At 41.4% G+C, this 12,770-nt stretch overlaps 1 protein-coding gene and 1 long non-coding RNA gene across 3 annotated transcripts in view; one reads left to right on the forward strand and one right to left on the reverse strand.

The window, feature by feature from the left end:
* Positions 1 to 12,770, reverse strand: part of LOC122674213 — a 171,576-nt gene that overhangs the window by 125,157 nt on the left and 33,649 nt on the right. Inside the window, exon 2 of one of the 2 annotated variants that reach the window (XR_006334931.1) lies at positions 5,423 to 5,527. The exons of the other annotated variant lie outside the window; for it this stretch is intronic. This is a non-coding gene — a long non-coding RNA (uncharacterized LOC122674213). The remainder of the gene's footprint in view (positions 1 to 5,422; positions 5,528 to 12,770) is intronic. 2 annotated transcript variants of the gene reach the window in all.
* C18H7orf31 (chromosome 18 C7orf31 homolog) overlaps positions 1 to 12,770 on the forward strand; it is a 40,943-nt gene that overhangs the window by 1,830 nt on the left and 26,343 nt on the right. Inside the window, exon 3 of the mRNA XM_043872369.1 lies at positions 8,470 to 8,646. Coding sequence (XP_043728304.1) covers positions 8,470 to 8,646 — 177 coding nt within the window. The remainder of the gene's footprint in view (positions 1 to 8,469; positions 8,647 to 12,770) is intronic.

A 12,770-nucleotide genomic window follows, 5' to 3' on the forward strand; every position in this document is an offset into this window, starting at 1 on the left:
CCCCATGGACTACAGCACATCATGCTTCCCTGTCCTTCACGATCTCCTGGAGCTTGCTCAGACTCATATCCATTGAGTCGGTGATGCCAACCAACCATCTCATCCTCTGTCGTCCCCTTCTCCTCCTGCCTTCAGTCTTTGCCAGCATTAGGGTTTTTTCTTATGCATAGGCTTTTTGAATCAGGTGACCAAAGTATTGGAGCTTCAGCGTCAGTCCCTCCAATGAATATTCAGGGTTGATTTCCTTTAGGATTGACTGGTTTGATCTTGCAGTCCACAGGACTCTCAAGAGTCTTCTCTAACACCACAGTTCCAAAGCATCAGTTCTTCAATGTTCAGCCTTCTGATGGTCCAATGCTTACATCCATATGTGACTACTGGAAAAACCATAGTTTTGACTAGACAGACCGTTGTTGGCAAAGTAATGTCTCTGCTTTTTAATATGCTGTCTAGGTTGGTCATAACTTTTCTTCCAAGGAGCAAGCGTCTTTTAATTTCATGGCTGCAGTCACCATCTGCAGTGATTTTGGAGCCCAAGAAAATAAAGTCTGTCTCTGTTTCCATTGTTTCCCCATCTGTTTGCCATGAAGTGATGGGGCCAGATGCCATGACCTTAGTTTTCTGAAGGTTGAGTTTTAAGCCAGCTTTTTCATTTTCCTCTTTCACCTTTATCAAGAGGCTCTTTGGTTCCTCTTTGCTTTCTGACACGAGGGTGGTCGTCTGCATATTTGAGGTTATTGATATTTCTCCCAGCAATCTTGATTCTAGCTTGTGCTTCATCCAGCCCGGCATTTCTCATGATGTACTCTGCATATAACAAGGTGAAAATATACAGCCTTGATGTACTCCTTTCCCAGTTTGGAACCAGTCCATTGTTCCATGTCTGATTCTCACTGTTGCTTCTTGACCTGCATACTGGTTTCACAGGAGGCTGGTAAGGTGGTCTTCTTTTCCCATCTTTTTAAGAATTTTCCACAGTTTGTTGTGATCCACACAGTCAAAGGCTTTAGCATAGTCAATAAAGCAGAACTAGATATTTTTCTGGAATTCTCTTGATTTTTCTGTGATCCAGGGGATGTTGGCAATTTGATCTCTGGTTCTTCTGACTTTTCTAAATCCAGCTTGAACATCTGGGAGTTCTCAGTTCATGTACTGCTGAAGCTTAACTTGGCGAATTTTGAGCATTACCTTGCTAGCATGTGAAATATGTGCAATAGTGAGGTAGTTTGAACATTCTTTGGCAATGCCCTTCTTTGGGATTGGAATGAAAACTGACCTTTTCCAGTCCTGTGGCCATGGCTGTTTTCCAAATTTGCTGGCATATTGAGTGCAGCACTTTCACAGCATCATCTTTTAGGATTTGAAATAGCTCAGCTGGAATTCCATCACCTCCACTAGCTTTGTTTGTAGTGATACTTCCTAAGGCCCACTTGACTTCACACTCCAGGATGTCTGGCTTTAGGTGAGCGATCACACCATCGTGGTTATCTGGGTCATTAATATGTTTTTGTGTATAGTTTCTTTAACTGACTACAAAATTAAACACAGCATGTACTCAATTACCTATAAATATATTAAGGTATTATTTGAAGCAGTATCTAGGTACAACCATGTTCCTAGTTCCTAATAAATAAAATTTGCTTTTCACTTTATTCCATGTGAAGTTTTTCCCTTCCTGGTCCCCAAATGGGAAAACCAGGATGATCATGTATTCTCAGAACCTCCCCCTCCCATTTAACTCCCTTTAAATAGTGGCTGGGCAGCTTACAGAGATAGAAGTTCTCTTTTCTCTCAGTAGTATTCCTCAGCTTCTCTAGAACATGTCATCAGGGCAACATTGGTAACTCTACCGTATCCACACTGGGGCTTACTTCTTCCAAACCAGGTTCAGGGTATATGGCTCCCAACTCAAACCTCAAGGTATCTCAAAAACAGAACAAAACAATGAAGAACAAAAATCTGCTGGCTTTTAGGGATTACTCTTCATAATGGTAAGGATGAATACAAGTCGTAATGTATTAGCTCTCAGCAGCTTAATTTTCTAAGTGTGGCTGTACGTAAAGGGATGGCTTCTTAAATATTATAATATATTTTGAACTAACTCGGCAATTTAAACAGAGATGAAAAATTGTTTCCTCTCATCCAGCTACTTTTTTTTTTCTTTCCAGAATAGGCAGCACAGTCTAATTCAGTTGTTACCCGCCACTAGTCTGGTAACTCGGCACATCAAAATAACATGACAAGTGTCCTGAAAATAGATTCCCAAGCTCTGTCTTTGGGCTTCCCCTGTGGCTCAGTGGTAAAGAATCCACCTGCAATGCAGGAGATGCAGTAGACAAGGGTTTGATCCCTGAGTCAGGAAGATCCCCTGGAGAAGGAAATGGCAACCCAGCAACTCACTCCAGTAGTCTTGTCCAGAGAATCTCTTGGACAGAGGAGCCCAGCAAGCTCCAGTCCAAAGGGTCGCAAGGAGTTGGGCGCCACTAAAGTGTCTTAGCCCACACTCAAGCTCTATCTGTAGACACTCTGACTCACTGGGTCTGGGTTAGATCTAGGGGATCTGCATTTTTAGTATTTTTCAACTTGTTTTGAGAGTCACTGGGCTAGCAGAAAGCACTGAAAACATGAAAACCAGGATTATGGTCTAGTTTACCCAGTGACCAAGGGCAAATTAATCTTTGTACATCAGTTGCTTTCTTCACTGGTATGTTTTGGGACAATTATATTAGTCACTATTATGTATAATTACTTGATCTCCTTAAAAAGTATTAATAAGTGAATGGCATTCTTTTGTGTTTTTTCCATTGAAAATTTAACAGTGGCAGGTACAGATACTCAAAACCACATATGCCTACCTCCTTTTTCCATTCAACTGACATCTCCTTCCTAGTCCATTAGGAAGATAAACATCAATTAAGGAAGTGTCTTGAGAATTGCTTAAGATTTAATTACAAGTTCCATTTTATTTCTGTGTTCATCCCATTGCTTTCTGATTCCTGCGGTTTGGGGGTTTGTTTGTTGTTTTGTTTTTAACTGTTAGCTTCCTGTCAAAAAATAAGCATATGTTTGTTCTAGCCTTTCCTTTAATCATGCCTTCCAATCGTTATTGGCTAAATTCAGCCCCCCAAATCAAAATCCTGTAAAGTGACTCCAAAGAAAGATATTGGTTCATCTACAGGAAACATATCTTTCTCTTAAACAAGTAAACATTAATTTTATGTGGCTACAGATTTCAGCACTAATAACTTATTGTTATTTGCCTAGGAGACATGTATTATATAAGCTATAAAATTATTTAATACTGAAACTTTAATATTTCATTTAATTAGTTCCTTCTATAAATTCTGTTAATATTAAAGCTAAGGGGTAGGGATATGAGACCCTACAGTGAAAGAGAAATATGACTTCTTTGTGCTTTGCCTTTTGTTTTAAATGGTTTCCTGCAACTTACTGGTTTTAGATGAATGCCAACCCAAATGATTGATTAACATACTCTACTGGCTCATCTTCCTAGGCTAGTGTAATATATGAGGGTCAGATGCTGAGAAATTGACTCATCTAATTTAAATGTAACTTTTAAAAACTTAGATATTAAAGCTTAGGTTGCCATTAATCAAATGTATTTAAATATTTTTCACTTGTCATGCCCCCACACTGTGTCTATTGATTATAGTCATAGTTCATACCTCAGAGGTCTGAGAACAGAATACCTGCATCCCTTCTCCAGTATCCCCAATCAGTGGACACCAGATTCTCCTTGACTAGCTGGTGTAGGGGGTGGCAGACTTCTTCCTTAAAGGACCAGATAGTGAATACTTAAGGCTCTATAGTCTCTGTCAAGGGCTTCTCTGGTGGCTAAGATGGTAAGGAATCTGCCTACAATGCAGGAGACCCTGGCTTGCCTAGAGAATTCCATGGACAGAGGAGCCTGGCAGGCTACAGTCCATGGGGTTGCAAAGAGTCAGATACACTTTCACTTTTTTCACTTTCAGTCTCTGTCAAACTACTCAGCTCTGCTGTTATAGCAGGAAAACAGTCATAGACAGTAGCCAGTATAGAAATGAATGGTCATGGCTGTATTCCAATAAAATTTTACTTCCAAAAACAGCAGTAGGTTGGATTTGGCCTGTGGGTCATAGTTTGCCAACCCCTATGTAGTGACTTTGAGATAATATATTCCATTGTATGACAGTCCCAAGAGTTAGTTCTTTGAGCAAATTTGTGCAGGAGGTTGACACTAAACCAGTGCATGGGTGCAGAGAAGAAAGAAGCTCTGCTGTCCACATCTGTTATCTCTGAGTTCCCTTCCCATGTTTCTAACTGGGTCCCCATTGCTCAGAAGGTATCATCCAAAGGGTCTGTGAGATCATGCAGGGTGTTACCCTTATCTTCCTCTCTTGCTTCCCCTCTCAAGCAGCTCTTCTCTACTGTGCCTCAAATTTCAATATTCTGTATCAGCTCTTCTGATATAGCCTAAAATTCAGCTGTCTTTTCAGCCCTTAAGATTCAGCTAAGTTCCACTCAAATCTTTATTCCATACATTCTGGTAACCCAAAGCCTTCCTCAAAATGTACCAAAATCCCCAGGATGGGGTGGAGATGACCATAACTGACTTTGGGTACCAGGGTCCACATATTCTGCTTCTGTTCAACATTTTGACCCAGATGTGAAACAGTCATTTTTTAGTTGCCTCCAAAGACCTCATCTACATAGAGCATTTGTGAGCCTGGTAAATTTCACTGATCAGGTAAGGGTCTGAAGGAAGAATCACATCATACCATATAATATATAACTAAAAGTCCCTTATAAGCCATAGCTTCTGTATTTAAAAGTTCTTTATCCTAGCTACCATCAGAGTTCCCCCAATGGCTTTTCACTCACTATGATCCCTTAGCATCCTGCTGGCCTCTTTTCTTCCTCTCCCTCTACTTCTCTTTCCCCTCATCTTCCTCTCTCAAGAGTAAAACAGCAAATCCCTTCCACTGCTGAGCAGCTTAGTAAATCTTGGGTTGCTTGAGTCCTTATCAACACCTGTACTTGCAGAGTCTCTGTCACTTCTCCAAGTGGCCTAACAAAATACTTGATCAAACAAGCAAGTCTTCCCCAAGAAGGATTCTGGAGCCAACACTGTCAGGAATTTTCAATTCCATAACCTTTCAACTCTCTAGGCCTTCTTCCATGATATCGCCCCTGCTTAGGGTCCTCCCTCTCTTGCACCCAGAAAAGTCCTACTCATCCTTTAGAACTCATCCTAGACAATGATTCACCCAAGAATCCTTCCTCCAGAAGGGGATCCTGTTGGTCTTGCATATATATGAATAGGGGGTATGCTATCTATCTCTGACCACTTAAATTCAAGTTCAAGTCATGGGCAAGTGCAAATTTGGGGAGAAAATGAGAGAGCTGGTTTTTCCTGACTCACCTTTAACATGAGAGGGCAGTCTTTTAGGGTCCCAGTTTACGGTAGGGATGGCTTCCTTTAGATTCCTCACCTGACTGATTTCTGTGCTTCTCCCCCTGCAATGCCCTTAAAGCAAAAATGAAATTTGCCAGAATTAGCACTGCCTTGTGAAGAAAGCTGGGCACCAAAAAAATTGATGCTTTTGAACTATGGTGTTGAAGAAGACTCTTGAGAGTCCCTTGGACTGCAAGGAGATCCAACTAGTCCATCCTACAGGAGATCAGTCCTGGGTGTTTATTGGAAGGACTGATGCTGAAGCTGAAACTCCAATACTTTGGCCACCTCATGCGAAGAGTTGACTCATTGGAAAGACCCTGATGCTGGGAGGGATTGGGGGCAGGAGGAGAAGGGGACGACAGAGGATGAGATGGCTGGATGGCATCACCGACTCGATGGGCATGGGTTTGGGTAGACTCCGGGAGTTGGTGATGGACAGGGAGGCCTAGCATGCTGCGATTCACGGGGTCGCAAAGAGTCAGACACGACTGAGCGACTAAACTGAACTGAACTGACTGAAGGGCCAAAGTGGCTTCTGTGCTTGCTTACCTTTCCGGATTCCTGTTTCTCCTCTTGTGGAACCCTGATGTCTCTTTCTGTCTTGTTAACAATGAGTTGCTTTTAAGAAGATGCTTTTCTTTTCAACATTTTGTGTTGTTTGCTCAAGGAAAATCAAAACAGTCAAATAAAAATAGAATTCAACTTCTCCAAGAAAATTTGACCCAAAGTTCAATGGGTCCCCTTTCTAAAATTATCATGTCACTGTCTGCTCTCAAGGAAAACCACCTAGTCAGTATTTATTGAGCATATATTTGCAAGGCACAGTGCCATATCCTGGGGATTCCGTGGTGAGTGTGCCAGAGTCTGTCTGCAATGACCTGTCCTCTTTGTTGTGCTGTGGAAACTGTGATGAATCATTGTTCTTTGTTCTCTAGAACATTGTGCTGTTCATTTCTTGGTGACAGATTACTGCTTTATTATAAGAGGATATAACTTAACAACAGTCAGGTGGAAGAGGTGCATAGGGCAAGTATGTGGATTGGGGCACTGAACTTCCATGAAGTCTGAGGGCCCCACTCTCCCCCCCGCCGCCACCTCCACATGGTCACCAACCCCAAAGCTATTTTTCCAGCATTTTAATGTATTTTTAGTGGGATGGTTAGTCTAAATAATTGATTGCCACTAGTGGAAACTGGAAGACATGAAATCCTTCCTAATTAGGACACAGGTCTTTAGACAGATTAAGAGTTTTGTGAGGGCTTCTTCCTAGCCTAAAGTTTTCATATTGTGTCATAAGAAGCAGTCCAGGAAACAAATCAGTCTCTTTGGCCTTTTTCATTCACTCAGGCATGCAATTCATTTCACAGACATCCATTGAGTACTTCCTATGAAGCATTTTTACAACAGTGAATATGTGTCCTTGCCCTTCACTCCCTTGTTGAGAAAGAGCAGAGAAAGTCCTCTGAACTACCAGTTGTTTTTTTTTTTTTTTTTTTCACATTTTTCAAAAGCATTTATTAAGAAACGGGGCCGGGGGGGTAGGGGCGGGGGAAGAAAGGTATAAAGTACACAATCAAAGGGATGAAAGAGTTTACAACATAGCTTCTTCAGGCCAGTGGCAACTAAGAAATATTTGCTGGGCCAACACCAAGGGTATGGAGGCCCCAATTCCATTTTGAATTCCATTTCTTTTGGCTGCTAACCCAACCAGCTCAAAACACCCTCCGAAGAGAAGTCAGATTGCCTTCTAAGACCTCCCCAAACTACTTCCCAGTTGCCTTTATGTCCCTTCTCTGCCTGGTCCCAGATTCCTTACCTAGGCTTCGGGTGAGCTCAGCCAGACCCTGCTGAGCCCTCTCCACTCTCCAGTCACTCTGTGGTCCCTTCATCTATTTCTGTTCCCATCCAGATTCATTTAATTAAACTACATTCATGAACCAGTTGGGCTGGCTTGATCTGCTGCCTTTGGTCAAGTTGCCTGTTTTTCTAAGCCTACATCTGAACTTGCTCTTTCTCCGGTCAGGAACAACTTCTTGAGCAGCGTCTCTGGCAGCTCCCTGCCTCGGTCAGCCCAAGGCTACTGTCTCCCCCAGACAGAACCCTGCACCCCCGTCCAACCCCCCACTTAACTTCCAGGTGGCTCCAGTTCTCAGCTAACCCGTCTAGGTGGTGGTTTAGTCACTAAGTTGTGTCTTGACTCTTGAGGCCTCATGGACTGTAGCCCACCAGGCTCCTCTGACCATGGGATTCTCCGGGCAAGAATACTGGAGTGGGTTGCCGTTGCCTTCTCCTGAACTACCAGTTTTTAAGATGAGACTAGCCCTACCAGCCAATTTAGGAAATTTCCATGTCTTCAACCTACAGAATGGTATAGTTGTAAAGGGTGGAACAATTGGAGAACTATTTTCTATGGAAGGTAATTTGTTGAATAAGGCAGTACTTCTAAAGTTTAGCATGCAAAGGAATCATCTGGAGGGCTTGTTTAAAGCAGATTACAGCTTAAAGGGGTGGGATGGGGAGAGGAGAGGGAGGCTCAGGAGGGAGGGGATATATATATATATATATATATTATATAATTGTGACTGATTCACACTGTTGTATGGCAGAAACCAATGCAGCATGGTAAAGCAATTGTCCTCCAATTAAAAAATAAATTAAAGAAAAACAGATTATAGGGCTCAACACCTCACTACACCCCCCAATTCTGATTCCTGGATCTGGATGGAGCCTGAGAATTTATATTTCTAACAAGGTCCTTCTCATTCTAGCTCACTTCCGCATTGTAGAAGTGCTAATAAGCTCTCTGGAATCTCTCTTACAAGAGCATTAGTCCCATTCATGACGGCTCCTCCTGACCTAGTCACTTCCAGAAGATCCCACCTTTTTATATCATCACATTGGACATTAGGATTTAAATACATAAATTTGGGTGTGGGAAGGACACAAACATTCAGACCATAGCATTCCACTCTGAAGCCATTAATATTTCAAAAATCTCTCTTTTTCTGCAGGTATCAGAAATTAAGACAGTCACTCCAACGATGTAGGCTTCCATGGGGCGCTGAAAGGGAATATGGAGGGATAATGCCCATTTCGCTCCCTGAGGAACACAGGCCGAAATGTGAACCTCCTAGAGTCATGGGCAAAGGACATCAGCATTATGGATTTGGTGGAGAAATCTGGCCAAGGTAAATAAACTTTCAGTCCCTCACATAGAGGTCATTATTATTCAATTTTCTGTGTTTCTATTGTGAGTCCTTTGTTAACTTACATCTACTTCTAAACTTTTATTATTTATGAAAAGATACAGATGGGAACACTAATTATATAATTTCTAATTGTGAAGTCAGTAAAAATATGTTATAAATATCTTTGTTCTCCTTAGAGATGTTTAAGTATGTGATCAGAAATTTTGATTAATCTAATTCCCTTGCTAATCATATTTTATCTAAAATGAAGTAACATTCCTGAGAGAGATTAATTTTTTTGGCTTGAGCAAATGGATGGCCTAATTTCTACAAATGTTGTTGACTTGAATTTTTTTTTTAACAATCTATAGTCATTAGAATCTAATGGACATTGTTTTCAAGTATTAAAATATTTCAGTCATCATTTATGTCTTAAAGTTACCCTTTCAGCAAATTTATTCAAAGGCCAGTTAAAACTGAAGATAAAACACACACACACACACACAATCTGAGCAGTAAATTAAATGTCACATTAACTACTAAGCATGAAATTTACTCCAAACAAAATCCATTGAAGCTTCTCCACGCAGAGCCTGCTTACTCCTGCTTTATCTAACAATCCTGGCTACCTAGTTTACTAACAATCTAGCTAAATAGTTTTTTGTTCTAAAGCAGTTAAAATAAATAAATAGGCCACAGCTAGAGAGGAAAACAATACCAATAGGGACATGTGGTATCCTTATGAAAGCTTCAATAAAGTAATAAAAAGCAGACAAATGAAAAGTCCAATTGGAAAGATGCAAATATTGACACATTGAAGATAGGACCTCAAGTTCATTAACTCATTCAACAGATTTGTTTAAGCCCCCACTCTCGTGGAACTTACTTTCTAATATAATATAGATTTTTAATATCTTTGTAAAGTGGAAATTGTTATCCTGGCTTTACAATAGAGACCCAAGAGGTTCAGTACCTTTCCTTGGGTCAGACAATATGAAGTTTCAGAATGGGGATTTGAATCCAGGTTTATTTAACTCCATAGTCCACATTCTTTTCATCTGTTCATTCATTCACTCATTCCAGCTATTCATTTATTCAGTCATTTGAATATAGCAAGCATTGTTGAGATTAAGCTATAGCTCCTCATGGAGTTTATAGTTCTGGTCCCCAGAATTTGTATGTTAAAAAAATGTACAATATTCTAAAAGACTTAGAAGTATATTCAGAATTATAGTGGGTAAAAAGAAAGCAAAAGACTAGCTTCTTATGAGAAAGAAGTCTTAGTATCTTATGGAATGCAGCCCTAGGATACTTGGGAAATGAAATATTTGTTCCAATTAGACTGTCAATCACTCCTGACTCAGAAATGCAGGTTAATATATTTGGCTCTTGTCACACCCTTTTGTGTTAAATGTTATCATTTTTATCAATTAAATGTTATCATTATCATATTTATCTCTTAAAAATATTTCAAGTTCCCTTGCCCTCAGCCCATAGGAATTTATTACCTGGTGTGTGTGTGTGTGAGTGTGTGTGTGTGTGTGTGTTAGTTGCTCAACTGTGTCCGACTCTTTGTGATCCCGTGGACTGTAGCCCACCAGGCTCCTCTGTCATGGAATTCTCCAGGCCAGAATACCGAGTGGGTTGCCATTCCCTTTCCAGGGGCTCTTCCTGACCCAGGGATCGAACCCAGGTCTCCTGTATTCCAGATTCTTTCACTGTCTGAGCCACGAGGGAAGCCTTCACCTGGTGGAACCCCAAGTTTTGTTCCTAAAAGATCTAAGCTTCCCTTGGGGCTTCCCTGGGGGCTCAGTGGTAACGAATCTGCCTGCCGATGCAGGAGACATGGGTTTGATCCCTGATCAGGGAAGCTCTCATATGACAAGGAGAAACTAATAAGCCCATGGGCCACAACAACTGAGGCTGTGCTCTAGAGCCTGGGAGCCCCAACTGCTGAAGCCCACGTGCCCGAGAGTCTGTGCCCTGAGACAAGCAGAGCCATGGCAATGAGCAGCCCGCACACCGCAACCAGAGAGTAGCCCCGCACAACAACAAAGACCCAACACAGCGAAATAAATACACTTAAATCTTAAAAAATAACAACAAAAAAACTAAGCTGTTAGTGGTTCTGCCTTGTGCAGCTACTACACTATTCTATGAATTTTATGCCACTGGGAGCAATGTTAGGAGGTGTCCAAAAGATACTCCCAGTTCTAGAAATGCTCCTTTTCCCCAGCTTGGTAGAGCGCCAATCCTCTTGCCCTTCACATTTAGGATCTATCATCCCAGCCTATTTGGAATAATTCTTTCTTGCCTTGTTTCTCCAGAGTCATAAGGAGCCCCAGATTACATCATCAGTTCAGCTTCCAGTTCAGTGGGACCATTGTTATGTCATCTGGTGGCAGCATTTCTCCCTTAACCTCTAAATGAGCAAAGCTCAAGGTGGCTGGGGAGGAAGTAAAAATTTTCTCAAGTGTAATAAAAACAGTGAGGGGCCTCACTTCCACTTCCCCCCGTACTTTTTAGACCATGCATTCTGGCTACAGGGGAAAGTATTTATTGGTCACCAATTCAGAGCATGTGCCACACTCTTTAGGACAACACTGAGCCATAGCTGAATCATCAATAGGCCATTCTAGCATTCTGTAAATATGACAAGGCCAGTGAATCGTTTAAATTCAACCAGTACCTTATTTCTTTTTGTGATAAATTGAGTTCCTTAGTCAAGAGTAATACTGTTTAAGATGTCATGCAGTAAAAAAAAAAAAAAAAAAGATGTCATGCAGTGAATAAGGCATTCAGTTACATTCCACTGATGATGTAACTGGCAGCAATGTAGTGAGGAGGAAAGGGAAATCCTTAGTTAGAGGTTCCTGTGAGGATAAGTCATCTTTCATGATGCAGGGGTCTAATGTAGTCAACCACCCACCAGGTGGGTGACTAGTACACCCAGGGAGATTTTTCTCTATGAATTACTTAAGATTATTGGTAACTTCTGCTGGTAAACTTAAATGTAGCCAGACCAGTTTTGATGAAGGGGAGTTTCGTGTTGCTGAGTTCATACATGAGAACTTCTGTTCCTGCCTCTGTAATAATTTAGTTTAGTTTATGAAGCCACCAAGAAAGCACTGGGTGACTGGAGAAAGCCTGATAGATGCCCACAGAGTATCTAGCTAATTGAGAACACCCTCAGTTGTGAGATTCTGTTGGTGAGCATTCTTGTGGGGAATGAATAACCCTCACACTCTAGGACCAATCTCAAAGACTGAGAAAGCGAGTACTTTGGAGTCTATGTTGGGTAGATGAGAGGTAGGATGGGTGTTCAAAAGATACTGAGTTCAGCACTACAGTGTGTATTAAAATATCACAAGTGCCAAGAATGAAGGCTGCGGTGACTATGGACTTCAGGTGATAATGATGTGTCAGTGGAAGTTCATCAATCCTAGCAAATGTACCACTCTTGTGAGAGATGCTGATAATGGGGGAGTGTCAGGGAATGTTTGACGGGAGGATTCCTACATGCTGTCTCTCATGAGTCCTTTGTCCCTCTTCAAGCGGAACAGCACGCTGCTCCCAGGAACTGAGGTCATTGTGTGAGGCAAGCATGAGTCTCCTTTAGTAAACATTCTCCTTAGGACAAAACAGCTTAATCTCCTTCCCCTTTCTTGAGATATGGATTGTCTCCTGACCTTGTGACTAACATTACCCCTTGTTCCCTTGGTAACGGTTGCTGTACATTTGGTTTTCTGATCTCTATCATTCCCGAAAGAAGTTTCTTGTACTGCAGCCTATATATACTCATAGAAAAATCATTAAAGCACCTTTGCTCCATCAGAGCTTAGGTCCCCGGGTCTTTTTTGTCTCTCTCTCTCTCTCTCTTTCTCTCTTTCACTTTCTTATCGTCGACTCCATACCACAAGGTTCCGGTCCATTAAAGGACCCCAACAGGGGAGGCTAAGCATGTGTGAGTTAAAGGGTGTTTGATGATCTCTCTACCTTCAAATCTCTCAACCTTGCCATGAACCTAAAACTGCAATCTAAAGATTGTAAATATGGATATATCTGATTCTTTAAATTTCTCATAGTGTTTCACAGTATGGATGTATTAAATTATTTAGCCATTC

This window comes from Cervus elaphus, chromosome 18, assembly GCF_910594005.1.
Source record: "Cervus elaphus chromosome 18, mCerEla1.1, whole genome shotgun sequence".
In the NCBI taxonomy this organism is placed as follows: domain Eukaryota; kingdom Metazoa; phylum Chordata; class Mammalia; order Artiodactyla; family Cervidae; genus Cervus; species Cervus elaphus.